Below are 19,979 nucleotides of genomic sequence, written 5' to 3'. Positions count from 1 at the left end.
ACCATGTCAAAAATGACATAATATTAAAACAATTATGTATTTTCTTCAAGAATTCAGCACGCAGTTCGATTAATATTATCAGTAAACAATTTCTGTGATTTATAATCCAAATGTCACCGTTGAAAATTATGAAACAGTTGGATGAGCCTTGCCCTCAAGGTAATGATTTGAAGTCTTGACTTAAAGATATTGGATGGATACAGTGACACCTCAGCCAACATCCAGTGACACTGTGGTGCTCTGGGTGTATGGGTAAAGAACGTGGCCATCCCATAAACTTACCGTGAGATTATAAGCTCGCGCTTCCCCTTACAGCCCCCGGCCTCGTCATTGCCCCTTTTAGGCCCGGTTATTACTGCTCTGAGCTGTCGAGCAAGATTGAATACGCGTCATCGATGTCAATCATCGGTTTTCTTAGACAATGAGAATTCTGTATATTTGTATAATCTAAGCATTACATACGTATTTTTGCTTTAATATAAAAAAAGTCTCTTTTTTCAGTGCTTCTTTTCCACTTCTACTCAAATGAGTGACCGCGACAAGGACTGGGTGCCCGTGGCGGCTGGCATAGTCCTCGGGCTGGGGGTCTTAGCTCTGCTCTACAAGTACTGGGGCGGCAGCCGCTCGTACAAAAAGGGCGTCAACCAGCAGATGGGCTATCCGTTCCAGTGCAAGTGCGAGTCCAAGTCTAAGGTACGAACATAGTCATCGGGCTAAGGGCCTTAGCCCTGCTCTACAAGTACTGGGGCGGCAGCCGCTCGTGCAACAAGGGCGTTAACCAGCAGATGGGCTATCCGTTCCAGTGCAAGTGCGAGTCTCAGATACGAACAGATCATCAGGCTATGGGTTTCAGTTCTGCTCTACAAGTACTGGGGCAGCAGCCGCTCGTACAATAATGGCGTCAACCAGCAGATGGGCTATCCGTTCCAAGACAAGTGCGAGTCCAAGTCACAGGTACTAAAAGCAAGACACTTAAAAACCATCTGTGGACATCAATTGATCATCGCGGCTGGACGGGCCTTAAGACTTACAGTGTGGACGATGGTCTGTATGGGGTGTGGTACCACACGTACAGTACGTAAGGATAAGTCTTAGCCCTGCTCTACAAGTACTGGGGCTACAGCCGCTCATACAACAAAGGCCTTTATCAGCAGATGGGCTATCTGTGCCAGTGCAAGTGCGAGTCCAAGTCACAGGTTCTTCAAGGCTTCACTTAAAAAACAAGAACAGTTTTACAGATATAACACTTTACTTGCTTGACCGGTGATTGCCGATTTAGTATTCAAACTGAGTGGAACGCTCGAGCGGAGCAGCCGTAACGTGGAGGAGGGTGCAGGTCATACGCACGGCGGGTACCATCGTAGGTAAGATCCGATGCACGCATATCCGCACCAAAATAGCGTTGCTCATACTATTTTTCGGTAACCCGCTCACCCGCTTCGTGCACCCGCTCTAGTCGGCGAAAGGCCTAACCGAGTTAACGTAGACATAAATAAAAAAGTATGTGAGGCCTCCGTGCCCGTCGTTCTACCCACTGCACACCTTGCCAAACGCTTTGCTTAACGCTCGCCACTAATCAGACTATAGATCGTATCATCCAGGATGACGCGCAGGTGCTGCGCGATGTTGGTGTCAAATCTAAGCTTTAGTAACGTGACAATACGAGTCAAGGCAGGTGTCGTCGTGAATGTCACGATCTATAAAGATTGTATTTATTGTCAAAAAATAAACCAACAGTAAACATTTACTTATATGTTACTTTGCAAAGAGGGGCCTTACGTGCACTAAGAATGGTGCCATCACAGTGGTGTCAGTAACACCGACATCAATCGCGTTGTAGCATTCCATCGAAGCACACCAAACGAGAATTCGGTCGGAATTATATGAACGCCCCTATCTTTACTTTGGAAATCTTTGACAGCAAACAATATTTCTACCTCCTTGTTTCAGTGCCCGCACAGGTGAAGACACGTGACAGTTATCCAGGCAAAGAGAAGAATGACAGCGTCTTTTTGACATAAAAAATAATTTCAAGTGCAAAAAAATGTAAACTGAATAAAATTATCGTGCGATTTAAGTGTTTCAATAAATAAAAAAATAGAAAATTAGATGCGAGTATGAGTTTCGGGTAGTTGTTTCAGTTCTGCGACAATGTTGCCGTGTAGATGTAAAACAGTATTGCCTTGTGACTGGTGGGTTCATTTAAATAGTTTGCTGGTAGTCCGCTGACGACATGTGCACAACTTTGTCTCAAAATTTAAGGTGACCAGAACACAGTAGGTAGGTTTATTATATTGTGTCCCTTGAGAGCGGAAAATAGGGTATCGTCTTGGCTCGTCTCAATCGTTTTTTGTCAAGTTCTTAAATTCGTCCCGTTCTGCTTTCGTCACCCATTCTTTATTCGTCACTTTTGTGGGTCGTCCATATCATAATTGGTAATCTTTGTTGTTTGTCTATTTCTTATTCCGGCTTATTTCGTTATTCGTCAACATCTTCTTTGGGCATGTTCGATGTTAGTGTATACTGTTGTTTTTAGACTCACTCGATATTTGTCCTATCGTTTTTGATATTATTCTAAGTTGGTATTTTTCTTATTTAATACCAACTTAGAATAATACCGAAAATAGACCTGCGTACTGAGTGTCTATAATTTTTTACGTAAATGCTTGCAAAGTTTATCTCGTATCAAGATTAATTCTACCAAAAATCACCTATATTATTGAATAATGGACCAAAACGATAGCGTGTATTTACAGAGGGTTTTTTAAACTCATTATTCTCAATAACTGTGTACCTATCAAATAGCCATCTGTAACACCAAAACATTTCTAAGAAAATCGACAAGACGATCGATATCATTATCACGCTTGGCCTCGATCTGAATTTATTATGCAGAATCGAAATGATAACATTATCTTTCTAGACATACCAGACATGTGTATTAACGGGGAATCCCCGAATTACCTTACTAAATTTCATGTTTCAATCTGGAATCCCTGAATATTAAACAAAAGGCTAACTAAAAGGAGAAACTATACGGGGAAATCCCTCTTTGCTGCTCCAATATTAGGCTGTCTTCACATTGGATGTGAATTCGGACAGCGGAACAATGGACTGTAATAAATACGTTGAGGTTGATAAATAAAGTTAGAAGGGGCAACCAAAATTAGCTTAGGTAGGTTTACGTGCGTGGTCATTGTTATAAATCGCACCCTTCGGAGGTCTCTTTCATCTAATTCTATAGTAATCTAAATTGTATTTTTCTTATTTAATGTGTTGTTTCAAAAAGATGTGTCCCGCCGAGTTTCTTGCCGGTCCCATATTAGGATACCCTCCTACAATTTAGGAGGGATTTTAATCTTCTCGGGTCAGAGGTAGGGTTAGAGCCGGTGTAGCTTTATTTGACGTTCATAAGCGCATTGTAATATGTATGCCTACTTGAATAATAAACTATCTTTATCTTTAATGAGCGTCCCATAGGTACAAAAGGCACTAACACACAAATACCATAGGTGTTTTTGGCCCCATGGGTACGATAACTCCATACGAAGGTTTAAATAGGTGATTCTTAGCGTCCAAAAATTTAATAGGATTGCTTGTAAACTCTTTAAATTCTAACACAATCAAGCACAATGATGACGTACTTGAGTTTATAGATTTAATTTTCCAACTGCTTGTTACTTATTAGTGCGGAGGAACTAAAACGGAGAACAGCAGTCAGAGACGGAAAAGGAGAAGGCGGTATTGAAAGCGGAGGCAAGAGCGTCATTGAAAGCGGAGGCAAAAGCGGCATTGAAAGCGGAGGCAAAAGCGGCGATGGGGCAAGTGGGTTCAGCGGTGCAATTGTAAGCGGTAGCGGCAGCGTTAGCGGCGGCATAGGCGATGGCGGCAGCGTTGTGGGCAGTGGAGCAGGGGCTGGGGCGGGTGAAAAGGGGGGATTTATGCAGAGACTTCGGTTCATGTTTGACAGAAGTTAGTATGATAGTATAAGAGCTGGCCACGGAATAAGGTGTTCAAGTGATTAATTTGCTTCATACAACACATTCGAAGAAAACTACACAATATTCGAAGGAAAACTACCTAACTATAGAGGAGTTTGATGACTTATTCCGTGGCTAGCTTTCCATCTATAATACATAGCACCAAAAAAAATCATGTAAAACGTTGCCAAGACGAGACCATATGGCTCGCACTTTCAAAAAGTTATCAGATCTCTTGTAGAGCCAAGCTTCTAACTTTACAAGAACACATGAAGGGAAACCTCCCTATATCACTAAAAAGAAAACACATGTGCATTCTCCCCATCCTCACCTACGGAGCACAGACTTGGTCTTTGACAAAAGTTCAAAAAACCAAACTCAAGGTTTGTCAGCGAGTTATGGAGCGTATAGTATTCTGAGCGTGAAGTTAACCGATCGCATTAAAAATACAATACTACACTCCAAAACTGGAATAACTGATGTAGCTGAAACTGCCGCTAAGCTCAAATGGCACTGGGCAGGGCACGTCTACCGTATGCCGGATGACCTGTGGGCCTAAACAGCCACCTGTTGGGTCCCACAGGTTGTAAGGCGTCACGGTAGACCTCGTCGGAGATGGCGGGACGAACTTGATGCCTTCGACAGAGACTGGTGGGAGACTTCCGAGGATAGGGACACGTGGAAGAATAAGAGGGAGGCCTTTGCCCAGCAGTGGGACAGTATGGGCTCATAATAACATAATAATAACAATATATATTATTTTTTATAAAAGTACCTAATTAAATGTTGCATATAGCGTTGCTGTAACACGGATATTACCTACATTTAACTCAACCAAACAATTGTAAACTGTGATATATCAGTGTCATTTCGAACATCGATCGTCCGAGATAGTACGTATGTTTAGTAGCAAATGTAACACTAATCAATATGTAAATAGGCCCTAAAGGAAGTGTACACGCTCGTAAGGGCCTTATAAGATAAGAAATAATTATTGATTATCTCCGAAATGGAGTTAATTAGAATACAAAGAATGACGTCTTTGAGAAAATTACTTAATTTAAGCTGAGGGATGCACCCTTTAAATTTACTTAACGGAAAAAAAACACGGTGAATAGGTATTGCAATTACTTTCTCTCATTACAATTAACAATCAGAAATTTAATAAAATAACATATATTCATTAATTATTTTAGTTATGTAGGTATGTATGCAACTCTTTATTGTACAGAACGCACAGACACAAATATGGCACATTTTGGTAATGGTATTAGACAAAGAGATTGAGATCAATGATCATACCTTGGTTTCGCTTTCAGACAGGTCGGTAGTATCACTAGCTTTCCGTGCTTCTAATCTTAAACTTTATTTTCTTTCCTTTTCAGTCTACAACTACCTAGGCCCTATAGGTCTCTGGAACGCGACCCTAGCTCTTCTTCTGTTAGGGTACTACGGAAGGTATCGCTTCTGGAGCTCCAGCGGGCACGGTAGAGGAGGTCTTCTACCAGGTGGCCGAGTAGGGGGGATAGGGGGCAAGTGTCCACCGAAGAAGAAAGTGGAACCGCCGCCGCCCTGCTGCGCGAGCTGCAAGTGTTTTGATCAGCCTAGGATTTTGAAGCACCGATTGGTAATTAGACTTTTCTTTGAATTTGAGTTTTTTTTTTCATTAAATGAATTCGTCTTAAACGTGGATGCAATTGAAATAAGCATTCACGCTCCCATACTAATGGGTAATGGCGTTATTCGCAAACGCCTGTAGATAATTAAATAATATATGGTGCGTTAGTCTTTATCCGTCATTATAAGAGTCCGCAGCAAGCTCGGGTCTCCATACAAACGTGGTTACGCTCTCATTTTTTTTTTTCTTTTATTCAGAAACAAACAGTCATTCAATAACATTGAACAATAGATTAAGCAGCAGTAAATTGACCTATAGTTTCCTTAATTTACATATCAAAATACGACGCTAATGCACTTTTTAAATACAAAAATATCGTATATAAATGCAAACAATTTTACAATACTTTAAACAAATATCTACAGCTTGTCTATTATATTATTTTAAAACGACTAGGCATAGATATACCTCATGCCACTGTATGGGCAAAGTTTCATTACAATTCAACACGCAGTGTTAAAATGAGAACGAAACTCCCTTTGTATGGGAAGGTGAATTGGGCCGGGGTTGCTGCGGACTTAAGGTTTTATGAATAGGAAGGTAAATTAATTAATACACGGGGGTTAGGGTCGGCAACGCGCATGTAACTCCTCTGCAGTTGCAGGCGTACATAGGCTACGGATACTGCTTACCATCAGGCGGGCCGTATGCTTGTTTGCCACCGACGTAGTATAAAAAAAAAAAAACGTGTGTACTGCGAGTTCTCTAATGACCTATTATAATATATGCATCATATTGTATTTAATTAGTATATTTATATGACAAACTTAGATTATTATAATTGTGCTATTTATTTTACTACTTGTTACAGAAATGGCCCGAAGACCCAAAGCCCTGCCACTGATCGTGAAGATAAATACTACTACAAAAAATCAAGATAACCAAAGAAATAAAAGTTTTAGAGGTATATACCTATTTTTTGATCATAATAATGGAAATTATGTGAATATATTTTTTATTTTATACATACTCGTACACATTTTGTAATTGTTCCTTGAGAAAAGTTTAAGCCACCTGAATAATAACAAAGTTAATGAAAAACTTGCTTCGTGTGGATTTATTAACCTTTTTGACGCCAATGACGGATATATCCGTACCGTAGGTCCAACGTCGAAGACGGGTTAATCCGTCACAGATCACAGAGCAACATAGACCTACGTGCATATGCGTAAAGTTCAATTTCAGTTTTGACACTTAGGTGACGTGGCGTCCGAGTGACAGCTTTTGTGTTTGACACGGCGTCGAAAAGTTTAAAACACTATTTGTTATCTGTTTAATTATTTATTTTACGTGAAAAAAATTTAATGACAAGTACATTTTTATTTTAAGAAACTTAAAAAAGGAAGTAAGGGAGATTCAGCCTTTTTCTTTTTGTTCGTCTTACTATAGGGAGCGTGCATGAGCTGTAGGAGGCAGCACAGGAGCTGTCAGATTTTTGGCGCGAGGCGTAAATGTGATGTTTATTGTTCCGATGTAGCCCACAAGATGGCAGAACCTACTATGCACAAGAAAACACTTGACGTGTAAATGTGCATGTTTATGGTTCTGATTCAGACCACAAGATGGCAGACCCTCGAACGCGCACGGTCCCTATATAGAATTTGTTAACTCTCCCGTACTCTTCTACCATTGATTTTACCTCATTGTTTCTAGTATAAAAATTGTAGGCGCTACTAGTACAAGATGTATTTCTGAATGCGCTCCACTGGCTCAGCTATCAAATCTGTGCTGAGCTGCTCTGCGAAAATGATACTGACATTTTTAAATTTCGAAAAGAAATACTGTTTTGAAACGGCTCTTGTAAAGTGCATGTACAGTCAGCGTCAAATACTTCGTAGCAGTCAAAGTGGCCAAATAGTTCGGTACACCATACTAAATATATGGTGTACCGAACTATTTGGCTACTTTGACTGCTACGAAGTATTTGACGCTGACTGTAACATGCGTATCTTCTTCCTCGCGTTGTCCCGGCATTTTGCCACGGCTTATGGGAGCCTGGGGTCCGCTTGACAACTAATCCCAAGATTTGGCGTAGGAACTAGTTTTAACGAAAGCGACTGCCATCTGACCTTCCAACCCAGAGGGTAAACTAGGCCTTGTTGGGATTGGTCCGGTTTCCTCACGATGTTTTCCTTCACCGAAAAGCGACTAGTAAATATCAAATGATATTTCGTACATAAGTTCCGAAAAACTCATTGGTACGAGCCGGGGTTTGAACCCGCGATCTCCAGATTGCAAGTCGCACGCTCTTACCGCTAGGCCACCAGCGCTTCCTAACACATGCGTATGTCGTTCGATTTCTTTATACGTGGGGTTCACATGATGCATTATGCATTTGTAACCAGTGGAAATGCCTCTGCATCAACATATGCATGCGTCATTCGCCGCGTGGAAGCGCCATATTAGAGAAGCAGGGGGAGGAAACTAGAGCGTTCGGGCGTTCTCTGCTCCGTTCGGTTAGAATTGCCCTGAGGCCCCTGAGCAATTATTAGGGTTGGCAAAACTTGACGTTCCTTTACGTACACAACCACAGATAATTACTTGAATTTTGACAACCCTAAATAGCCGAAACGGAAAGTTCTATACATTAGAATGGGACAACATCACTCGACCCTGAATCGCTGTTAAACTTCGGTTTTGAGGAAGTTTACCTTCTGTACGGTAGTACTATTATTTATTCTGTAACAGAAGTAGTGAGATGTGCCGACGGAAACTATCCAAAATTATGAAATTTTGTAATGGAGATTAAGACTTCCCGAAACATAAAATGTAAATATCATAATTTTTCTGTGAAAATTTCCGACTTTTTGGAAAATTTCCGCAACTTGCACATGTGTAACTAGGCATTTCACGTTTTATGGGAGAAAATAAAATACCTCATTGAAACAAAATATATTTAATACACCTTCGTTACAAATTATGCTTGCGCCTCCTCGGCTCTTACACTAATTAGTCGGGCTGGACACAACCGTATAACAGATTACGTTAGTGCCTTAAAACAATATTAACTTACTAAAGGACACGCACGTGTAAATATTTTTACCACAGATTGTGAGAAAGTTGATGCGGATTTTATACGTAAACAGTGTACAAACCTCGCGCAGTGTACAAATCTTTCAGTTAGCATACCATTATTTTTGAGTTCTTGGAAGGATAACTTTCTTTACATTAATACATTCCGGGGTTAACCTTTTACAGCACGACATTTAGAATTATTTGTACGCTAAATTTGATCTTGAATAACTGTAGATAGAATAGAATTTATAACGGCGATATATGGAACAACATGCGGTAAAGGGTTGTGTTGATTAAATTTTCCATTGGTGTGTAAATTACTAAAATCGTGGACTCAGGAGTGCAGTATAGACTTTAAAAAAACCTTAAAAACGACCTACAAGAACAGCAAGAACACAATGGAACCCAAGATCCCGTTATTTTCAAACTGTATTAGGAACTGCTCGATCGCTTATCGAAGTTATGCAGTTGTTTCGCTTTTGCGTTGAAAACAGTTGATAGTAATTAATCGTTATTTCAAAATTAGTATTACTTTTGCGTCATGTAAAGATAACTAAATAGGTTTACTGAGTAACGCCAAGCATTTTTAGAACAATAGTGAATTTGCATTAAATAAGTCTGGCGCCTTTACGATTTATTCAAATAATAATTAATGCAACATTAGTATGAGAAACTCGTAATGACACTTAACCCTTTGAACGTTGTCGGAGGCACGAAGATTGTGGGCTGTTGACGTTTTTGGGGGTAACGTGACCAATGTGACCATTTGTGGACCTTAAGTATTTGCAATAAGGTTTACGAATTCTCAATTAATACTGTCGAATTAAGCGCGTAAAATTCAATGGCTTTATTTTGCTGGCAACATTAAGTTTGGAAGCCCCTTAAGGCACTGGTCCCACCGCCGGCTACAAACTATAAGCGAGTGAAACTATAAACTACAAACTAGTGGGCGAGCGGCGAGAAGCGAGTATAGTTTTACTAGTTTAGACGCTGAGCTATAAGCGAGTGTTTGGTAAAATGATCGGTCTGATCGCCAAGCAGGCACCGGCGAGTACCGCTGAGCTAGTTTTATAGTCGATAGCTTTTATCGCGGCGGTCAACTAGAAAACAGTGGTCCCACCGCCAACTATCAGCGAGCTCGGCTATCAACTAGTAAAATTATGTACTAGAAACAGTTGACAATCAGCGGGCGGCTAGTAAACATTGTATGGAATTATCGCTTACTCGCCGGGCGGTGGGAGAGTGTCTTCGCCGGCGGTGTGAACAAGCCAGCTATGAACTATAAATATATATCTCTCTCTTTTATTTACACGAAAGCGATTATCTTTTGTTCGTTTCTTGAGCTACAAAATAGCCGATAGTTCATAGCTTACTCGCTCGCGGTGGGACCAGTGCCTAAAAATAACACTTTGTGGAACCCAAAAGTCTGTGATTTATGTTTCTTTGGATTTGACATATCCAATATATTTTTATTATAGCGCCATCTGCGTCAAGCTTTGCGCGTTTAAAGTAATTAATAAAACATTAACAACACTATTCTGAGTTTCATTAACGTTGATGTATATTATTATAAGTATTTTAGACATTTTACATAGGGTAAACTATCCAATGATTAGCATTGAAAAGTACCAGTAATTGGCACCCACTTAATTTGTAAGAAAGTCGCCACGGCTGCTTAAAAATAAGGTTGAAGATGCCAAACATTAGTGGAGTGCCAACTATAGGGTAATATACATTACACGCGCGTGTCCAAAACAGGTTATTCTATTTGTATCAATAAATGATCAAACATGGTTCATTGATCCATTCAGACTTGAACCAACTTCAATATAAACCATTTTTGATGATAATTAACACCTTTACCAAAAACAACTATTTCTTAACTACGTATCCTGAAACTGATATGCTTAAATGGTGTAACTCAGCTCTAGAAATGGCAAGTTTGCGTTGAAACATTCCTTGGTAAGGGTGCAAGACAAGGAACTAGTGTCAACCTTAGGTTCATATTAGGTCGATAATTGCTCTAAAACCCTTCAAGTACAAAGATATCGATGAGAATGTAAACATAATGTATTAAAACGATTAAATTTTAACCTTTTCCAGGCAGCACCAATCTACAAGGTTTTCCCAAAAAATCCAAAAATACTCAAATTAATCAAGCTTTAATGATTTGAAGACAAGTTACATTTCTAGAAAGTGCAATCAAATTTCAACCTTAAATCGGAATGCTAAAGTTGAAATTCTATTGGCATGTATGTGGTCGATAAATCGTACTACGCCTGGAAAAAGGGTAAAAAGGATTTTTTTTCATGTTAACTTACTGCAAAAAATGCCAAGGAACATTTTTCATAAAGTTAATCAGGTGTTTCTCTAAATATACCTTGCTATTGCACGTTATATATAGTGTAGTCGTAACAGGTACATTTGACAAATATCGTAGTTAGTTTTACAATTATTTCATAATAGTTGACGAGAATCCGAGCGTTTTCGATACATTCTCGTGGCGGCCATTTTGTGATGACACTTTAACAAAATGGCGGACATTTAATTTTGTTGAAAATGTCTCAATAAACGTCTCGGAAAGTACAAAAACCAGCGAAACTGGTTATTATTGTTAAACAGAAATAACTGGACTATATTTATACTAAATCAGTTTTATTGAAAATAATATTATCTAACAATATTGACTATGCAAATTGAACCATCCCAATAACATGGTATTTTTATTATTATTTAAGTAGTATAAAACCTATTAAGGTCAATGTTCAAATGAGACAAGCCAATTTGGATTCTCTTACGCAGTTTTAGAGGTAATTTTGCAATAACCAAAAGCCTATGGGATCGTCCAATGAAATGATAAATTAAGACATATCTCTAAGTTTAACTATTAAAGGTGCTTCTTATTTTTTTGTTTTATGCGAATGAAAGACAAACGTATGAAAAGAAAACCTTTAACTACTTTCAGTCTTGCGTCCTGCTAACTACACAGTTGTATCAAATAAAGGACTATGGTATGGACACATACGGCAACGGTAGGGCGTTGGATTAATTATTAATATTATGTGACTTTTCACACTAGCAGATCTGGACCTGTAAAGGTACAAGCATATTAAGTTCAAAAATGCTTGTGCCGCACACTGGTGGAATCCCGCCTTAACATCAGTGAAAGCAAAGATTCATTAATTGTACTACATGAGTCAAGTCTAAGTAAGACAATTTCGTGTTTCAAATTTGACATCTACTCGAGATGGCGCTGTACGGCTCAGTGGGTTACCGCATAGTGGGTAATTCTGGTTGTCAAAAAATTTACTTTTGACAATTCATTGACCACAAAACATACGGCGTAGTAAAGTGCCATGTGTCTGTCAAACTAGCGGACACGTTTTTTTCTTCGACTTTTTTCTATTACTCGTACAATCAATTTTTTTTTTGGTGTAGTAGTCAAGTCCAGGTTGTCTAGATTTTTAGTTCTAGTTCAAAATCTTCATTATAGATGGGGGGGAAAATGGCCCGTTTGCCGTATGGTTTAACACGAAGTGCTTCACGTGCACTGGGAACGATTGGACGGACAATTAATTGCTTTCGAGTTTTTCATTACTTTTAAATAAACCACACCAAATTTATTTGATGAAATGATGCTGACGTTTTATTAAGACGAATAGTCTATTGAACTAATAATTAATAAAATGTCACTATCATTTTTATTTTCGTATCTATTGTGTCAGTCTACAGTCTATTGTGGGTTAAGAACATGTTTCTCTCTGGAAGTTTTAATCATTTAATTTCTTATTGCAGGTAAAATCTTATTCAACTTCAAAAAACAAGTCTGCAATGATATTTACCTGGAATAGCTGGTTCAGACACGAGTAGATTTGTTTTACCTCCGTCGGTTTTTATTGAAATATATAAGATTCGGCGTGGTTTCAACACAAGGAAATGTTTCAACAAAGTGTGCGATTTTTAACATATTCAATCGAACAAAAATACAAATTATTTTTGGCACTGAAATATCCTCATACAAACGAGCCCGTTATAAACTAATTTCTCTTTACACCTTCAAAATGGAATCTCTTCATATTTACAATGATTTAGTATACCCTGACATATATACCATGATTTAAAGTATATGATGATGATTAAATAAATATGTAATACTGTATTTACAAAAATATTTTTCATTTATCAATGGATTATTTTAACAAGACACAAACTGGCTGATTATATTTGTCATCTGTTTATTTCTGTGTGTTTTGCGTTTGTTTTTCATTAAAATAATCCATTTTAGGCGCGCTCAGAATGATTGCACATTTCAAGACAAGTTGAATCAAACAGCGGAATCCTTCTAGGCCAACTCTGCACTGAATTTGACGTGAAAATGTGCGGTAGTGTCACAATAAATATCACAATTGCTGTGCAGAGTTAATTTAGACCGACTCTACTGGTTTTAACAAGTCTTTGCTTGAAGCCGAATAAAGTATTTATCTTAGCCAAAACTTTCATTATTTTTGACATTATTAAATTGAAAGTGAAATTGTGCGCGTAAGTATATAAATAAAATTAAAAATTACCTCCTACGCTTCGGACGCCATTGCGCTCGTGGCCCTCGTAGACATAGTTTTTAGGACCATAATTTAGAAATGTATTTTTGGGAGAATCAACTTTTTAGCGTCACTCGTTGCCATGGTTACGATTAGTTGTCCAGGGGACAAAAGTTCATTGAAATACTGATTTTATGGTACTTAAATGAATTAAACTTGCGTTTTTGTGGTCGTTATAACCAATGTCCATAATGGGCCCCCTACTAAGCATGTTAATAGAACCACATTAGGGCTCATGCTAGACAACGTCCATAATGTGTTTATTTGGGGTCGCCGTCATAGAAAACTATGAGGAGGACTATATATGTTAATAGAACGGCATACAACGTCTCTTCAAACAAACTGTGCCACTGTTGTCCCTTGGACAACGGGACAGGATAACAAAACAAAAAAAGTTGATTCACCCTTTTATAGGTTCATACGCGATTAATTCTTTATTTGACTATGTTTACTGAGACACGCCTTTCAATATTTCCATTTGTTTTGACACAATTTTGTACATTAATTTTATAATAATGGAGTTGCTGCCGCAGGAGCGAATGTCAGTCAAACTGTCAGAAACACGGCGTCATAATATTTGAAAATCGTTACTATTCCCGGATACAATACAAATGATGTACATATATGAAATGGAGACTATGATATACTGATAGTGGTACAGACAAAACTCAACGTTGTCACAACTTAAGTCATGTCTTTGCATTACACATTAAATATTAATAAATATAATAGGGGCCGATTGATCCGCCGGACGATATCGGCCTGTCTGTCAGTTATTCGCAAAAGCTGACAATCGCGAATAAATGACAGGCCGATATCGTCCGGCGAATCAATCGGCCCCTTTATAATTATCTAAAAAACTGTAAGGTCAGTATTTTTGACATATTTTGTTTTAACACACACTAATATTGTCCTCGAAGACACATAATTTCCGACAGTTATAATGATCACTCCATTATAGCAGCTGCTTACGGCAAAGATATATGTATATAATAATATATGAATATGTTTGTTCGTTAATAGTTCGACGGACATTTGACACGCATGTGAAGACTAGTTACGTGCCTGTATAGATATAGAGACATTTATAATTAATTTAGGATAGATATACGAAATATTATCTCGTACGTCTGGTGTAACTCACAGAATAAGGAAAAAAGTAAGTTATTTTTACTGTCGAATGCTGAAATATATATTCGTACTTACAATATGTATTAGGTTGGGCTGTGTTCTCAAATAATTCAACACATCGTTGTTTTACTGGTGAAAACTGACTAAAGATAGAAACTCATTAAAATGACTTGCTTTATTTTCCTTTTAACTCTGATCTTAAATCTTATTCAGAATTATCTACAAAAATAGTGCAGATGTTGAGAATGTCTTGACTGTATTATATGACAGTTTGACAAATAAAATTCATCTATTTGACAACCAAGTGTTATATTTGTATTATGTGGTATCAATAATTCTGTGTAAGTCTTCAGACGCAAAGTTTACACCAGACGTAAGTAAAAAATACAGAAACGGTTCTTTGCCGACCCATTTTAGAATTATTTAGCAAATATATAAAAAAACTACAATTTTAAATAACTCAATCTATGACTTTGTCGATTAAATTTAATAAGGATTAAGGATGTATATTAAAATCTAAAAAGGTTAAATTACTAAATTATCTATTAAACTGCTGCCACTTTAAAAGTACAAAAAATATTATTATGACAGTTGCTAAATCTTAACAGTTACGGTTTTATGTACACTATAATTATCTGAACTGGCAAGTACTAATATAATACTGTGTATAAATAAGTTTAAATGAAACATATTAAACCTAAACGTATTTACAAAACTCGAATTTATATATAAACTGTATAACTATAAAGAATGCACTTCGTTTAGAAAACAATGATTATATGCTGCCATAGATATATTTAGACTAACATAGACTATTGCGTAACAATAGGCCATCGTAGGATCAACTGAGAATCTCCGCCCGAACTAATATTTCCACTAAAACTAAATCTACAACCGTCCCTCTAAACCTTACTTTTAATTCAGTCGTCAAAATAAAATCGAAACAGTACGGCCGTCGGCCAAACAAATTTCAACACGATACATCGTATCTATAGAATATGTAGACGGGAAACGTCGGCACTAGCCTTGAATCACTCCAATATCGCCGTGTATATTATAGAGTAAAAATATTTATCCGTAACTACTGTGGAAGTATCGAATCACTATCGATTTGACACATCAGTTGTAACGCTCAACGTCGCTACGACTTCTTGTCGAAGAGAGGAAGCTTGGACTTGACGGCGCCTTCACAGATCATGAGTCTCTGCTGGACGCACTTCCTCCCGCAGCCGTCATCCAGCCCCCTATGTTTAACGTCCACGAAGTACTCCTTCTCACTCCGCTCGCCCTCCTTACCTTTCGCGAACTGTAACATTTCCACTTTACTGAAGTTGCTCACTTTGAAACGCGAACTTTTGAACGTCCGGTCGCACTTGAAGTCCGCGCCCTTGCGCTCGAAGTACTCCACTATCTTGGATATCTGCGCCGAGCGCACGTGCCGCGGGATCCTCTCGTCGCAGTACAGGCTGTCCGAGCCGGCCAGCGACGCCACGTCCTCCGAGCTGTCCGTGTACACGCTGGAGGTTCGCTTGCAGGACGAGTTTAGAAGATGGTTGATCAGCGGACCGCGTTGAAGGAGATAGCTCAGCTCGTCGTCATCTAAAGGTTTATGGGAGACGCATCCGCTTAAACATTTCGCGCGACTCACGCAGCAACATCTGTCCAGAATATGGTATTCCTTTTGAGGCTCCGGCGTTTCGGAGGCGTCGGAATCCGGTCTGTTAGAGTCGAGCTTGCCGCACAGGAACGGTGAGGCGTCGTGCTCGATTATTCTCCGCGGCTGGGGCTCGTCGCGGGAGGGGACTTCTTCTAAGTCGTCTAGACTCCGCAGCGAGCTCACCGTCGTAGTCGAAAGGGCGGAATCGTCGAGGACGAAGAGGCTAGAGTTGGCCGAGCCGGCGGCGCCGCGCTTGTAGGTTCGGGCGTTGAACAGTCTGTCGTAAATGAGAAGGCAATGCTCACACATGCGCAGCGGCGGGTCGCGGTAGTCGAGCTCGTCGTCGGCGGCGGCGGGGCGGCGGCGCGGCCACCACCAGCAGCGCTGGCAGCCCATGAGCGAGCAGGGGCACATGGCGTTGTAGAAGCAGTCGGCGTGCGTGGCGCACAGGTCCTCGTTGGCCACCGAGAAGATGCCCGACTCGCACGAGCCGCGCCGCCGCGCCGCGCCGAGCAATGTGCCTTCCGATAGCTCTGGAAATACCAAAACGCTCCTTTAAACTTGTGCCCGGTGTAGATTCCGGCGAATGTTTATCCTTGGAAAACACGCTACAATTTTGTAAAGATTCTAAGCGATGAATTACCAGATAAATAGTAGACTATATTTTAACAAGAGGCTGGGCGATAAAAGCTAGGTTCAAATAGACCAACACCAAAGCAATTTTAATGAAAAGTGAAACCAGTGTTGGTCTGTTATGTTAGGAGACATATGAGCAAGACACGTCAGCTTGACCTATATCAGCACGAACTTATTTGTTTATTTGGGTAACAACACTTACCGGTGTTGTTGATAGGGCGCGGCTGCTGTTGCTGCGCGGGCCGCTCCAGCGAGCCGCGCCGCGACAGGCCGGGCGACGACGGGAGGGACGCGCAGCGCGCCTCGCCCAGCTCTGGTTCGTCGGACACTCGCACGAGCGGCGACGGAAGCTCCACGCATGAAGAAAAACTGTAAAATAAAGCTAATTAATATTTGCCAGGATAAATTTTTGAGTTAATTTTATTGCCCTCATAAGCTTAAATGCGGTATTTAAAATAGATGATTTTGAATTTGAAGATAAAGAATTTAAGATCTATGTTTGCATTTAATTTCTGATTTGAGCTTAGGCCAATGGCTTTGCATGGCAGTAGCTATAAGAAATAATCTTGTAATAAGTATTTCGGAAAGTTAAGGCTCGACTCATCGGTCACTCGCACTAACGTTGACGGGAGCTTCACGCACGATGAGAAATTGTATATGACTTTTTGTAAGTTGGATATTACAATTTTATGCCGTGACCAAGATTATTTATTTGAATAGATTGATTCTATCCGACCACATAAATTTTTCCATGAAATAGGTGACATGAATTTTTAAACAAATTCATCATATGAGACGCATTAGACTTGCCCATTAATAAATTGACCCGGCTCGCTCTTGAATGTGGATGTTCAAGTGGCTCAACGCCCTGGACCGTTTGTAGTGGCGTTCCTCCCCTTTCCCTCGACGGGTTTCTTGGTAACACGATATGTGCTAGATACGCGTGCGGGGAGGGCGACATACGAGACAAATTGGACTCGCCCGTTAATAAACTTACCCGCTGGCCCTCGAATGAGGGTGCTCAAGGATCTTGTTAACCCCGCGGAAGGTATGCAGCGGTGTCCCCCCGCGGCCCCGGGGCGGGTCGCGCAGCAGCATGATGTGCGCGAGGCGGTGCAGGCGCGCCAGGCGCGGCGGCGCGCGCGCGGCGGGCAGCGCCGACGCCGAGCGGTGCGGCGGCGGCGCCACGCGCGGCGGCGGGCCCGCGCCCCACTCCAGCTCCGAGAGCGAGCGCCGGTGCTGGACTGGAAAATATTAAACAACATGTCACACTGCACACCTTCAACCTCTCCGACGCCCGACACAAAAGTGTCAAAACGTCAATATGGTATTTTAGAATAAGCCACCGCGAATAACATCTGTTCAATCTAGGTCTCTTCAATAGGTATCTGATAGGTAAGCGTGCTCCACCGTAGACCGCATCATCACTTACCATCAGGTGAGATCGTGGTCAAACGCCTGCCTATCGTTATATAAAAAAAAATAACATGCCAATAATACCCGACGCACTTGCCTATTATAGAAAATATTACAAAAATTTCCATACAAAGTGACTACTTCGTTCGTAAAAAAACTTACTGGTATCCAATGGCGTGTGTCGCAGCGGGTCATGGCTCACGTGCCGCTGTGGGCGCCACGCGTACAGCCCGGGACAAGAACGGGGACCTGATGCGTCTGATTCCTCGCTGCGAACATACAAAACAAAATATGACAGATTTAATGACACTCGTTCAAAAACACCTGTTTGTTATTTAAATATTATGTTATGATATATAAACGAACTAAAATTGATTAAATCATAATCTTCACAGATACCCCATAAAGGGCATTCCTCTTTATGGAGTATCTCTGATGATTATCATACCTTTCTACAGTTACTTGCCATAAAAACAAATCATTATCACCGAGCAATATCATTGATTGAGGAGTAAAAAATGCTCCAAAAGAAAGCGTCGAACCCTAAAACTGTATCTAAAACATGAAGTTAAGTCCCGTAATCAAATCAAGAAGCAATTCTGTAGTTTGACTCCTTCTTTGCTCACCTTTTTTGGTCGTAAAACAACAGTCCGTTAAAAAGTTACATTTGTGATTCGAACGGCATACCTGTCGTAGCTGATGTTGGGCGCGTGGCCCCACGGCGCATCGTCCAAGCTTTCTTTAATCTCGGCGAGGTTGCTCACTATCTCGGGGAATAGCGGCCGCGCTTTAGGATCGTACTGCAACAAATGTATATAGTAAGATTTAATTCCCATTAACAATTTAAAAAAACACCAAGAAACTGCTGACATACTCCCAAATCCCCATGATGCTTCAATATCGGCATTAATGATTCAATATTCAATATACTATTATTATTAAGCACCTACACAAAAAAAGAAAAATAACTAAAAAAATTAATGGGAACCTAGAATTCCGGCACAATATTTAACACAGGTGTTCGTATAATACCTATGGGACACAATTTACAATGCAATATTCGAAGGCGAGACACACTAAACGCAGAAAAAGTCAGATACAGGCCATTCGTCAGTCAGTTTTTTAATGTGATCCTCAAAGATGTAAAGGACAAAGATATGTGGCTTTCCATCAGAGACGGGCCCTTATGCGTATAAAGGAACTTCTCTAATGGAAAGCCACAAGCCACATATTGTATAAGGAACACAAGGGACACAATTCACAGTGCAACATTGAAGGTGAGTCATACAAACTCCGGCACAGTTTGTTCGTCAGCATCGTACAGCTCTTGCAACGTGATCCTCAGAAGTGTAAGAAACAAAGCAGTAACAGACTTCGTCGCAGTTCTTGGAATGTGTTGCTCAGACGTATAAGAGTTATAAGGGACACTAGCTGATCATATACTGGACACTACTCACGATGCAACAGTTGAAGGCTAGCCTCAGAAAGTCCGGCACGGTCTGTTCGTCGCACAGCTCCACGAATGCCATGTAGTTGAGGCCGAAATTGTCCGTGCGCGGAAGCACGTCCGGATCGGCGTCCACCTGGAAGATTATGAAGCATATAGATTGCATTATTCACGAAGACGCATGCCTTGACTCGTAATGTCATGCTATTAAAGGTTAGATTGACAAATCTGCGCGTCATCGTGGATGACACGAACTATAAGTCTAATAAAGATTCTAATATTTATTCATTTATTTCGAGGGGAACAAACAGTTTTAAATTAACCATAGGACATATAAATGTACACAGCAAAGAACATAGGAACTCAATACTCAATTACTCATGCTAATACTTTATATGCACGTAGACCTAAAAGCACTCTG

General features: G+C 40.1%; 2 protein-coding genes across 4 annotated transcripts in view; one reads left to right on the top strand and one right to left on the bottom strand.

The window, feature by feature from the left end:
- The first annotated feature begins 83 nt into the window (after nt 1–83).
- LOC133519629 (uncharacterized) lies at nt 84–11,031 on the top strand. Of its 3 annotated transcripts, none has more exons than XR_009799648.1 (7): nt 84–159; nt 502–693; nt 1,951–2,192; nt 3,689–3,972; nt 5,366–5,607; nt 6,470–6,562; nt 10,777–11,031. XR_009799648.1 is itself a non-coding variant. In XM_061853667.1 (3 exons), exons 1-3 carry the CDS (start codon nt 142–144, stop codon nt 1,963–1,965), a joined length of 225 nt encoding a protein of 74 aa, XP_061709651.1. In that variant the 5' UTR covers nt 84–141; the 3' UTR covers nt 1,966–2,072. The 3 variants fall into 3 exon arrangements, 1 of the variants encoding a protein (XP_061709651.1); XR_009799649.1 differs by having other exon boundaries at nt 1,951–2,280; XM_061853667.1 differs by lacking the exons at nt 3,689–3,972; nt 5,366–5,607; nt 6,470–6,562; nt 10,777–11,031 and having other exon boundaries at nt 1,951–2,072.
- The window catches only part of LOC133519630 (uncharacterized), a 138,370-nt gene continuing 126,929 nt past the window's right edge, over nt 8,539–19,979 (bottom strand). The window contains exons 6-11 of the mRNA XM_061853669.1: nt 19,569–19,694; nt 18,799–18,911; nt 18,274–18,380; nt 17,693–17,939; nt 16,898–17,064; nt 8,539–16,592 (exon numbers count right to left, since the gene is read on the bottom strand). Of these exons, the coding sequence (XP_061709653.1) occupies nt 15,544–16,592; nt 16,898–17,064; nt 17,693–17,939; nt 18,274–18,380; nt 18,799–18,911; nt 19,569–19,694 (1,809 nt within the window). The 3' untranslated portion in view covers nt 8,539–15,543. The remainder of the gene's footprint in view (nt 16,593–16,897; nt 17,065–17,692; nt 17,940–18,273; nt 18,381–18,798; nt 18,912–19,568; nt 19,695–19,979) is intronic.

This window comes from Cydia pomonella, chromosome 7, assembly GCF_033807575.1.
Source record: "Cydia pomonella isolate Wapato2018A chromosome 7, ilCydPomo1, whole genome shotgun sequence".
NCBI lineage: Eukaryota > Metazoa > Arthropoda > Insecta > Lepidoptera > Tortricidae > Cydia > Cydia pomonella.
Note: the sequence above shows the minus strand (reverse complement) of the source record. Positions and strands in the feature narration are given on the sequence as shown.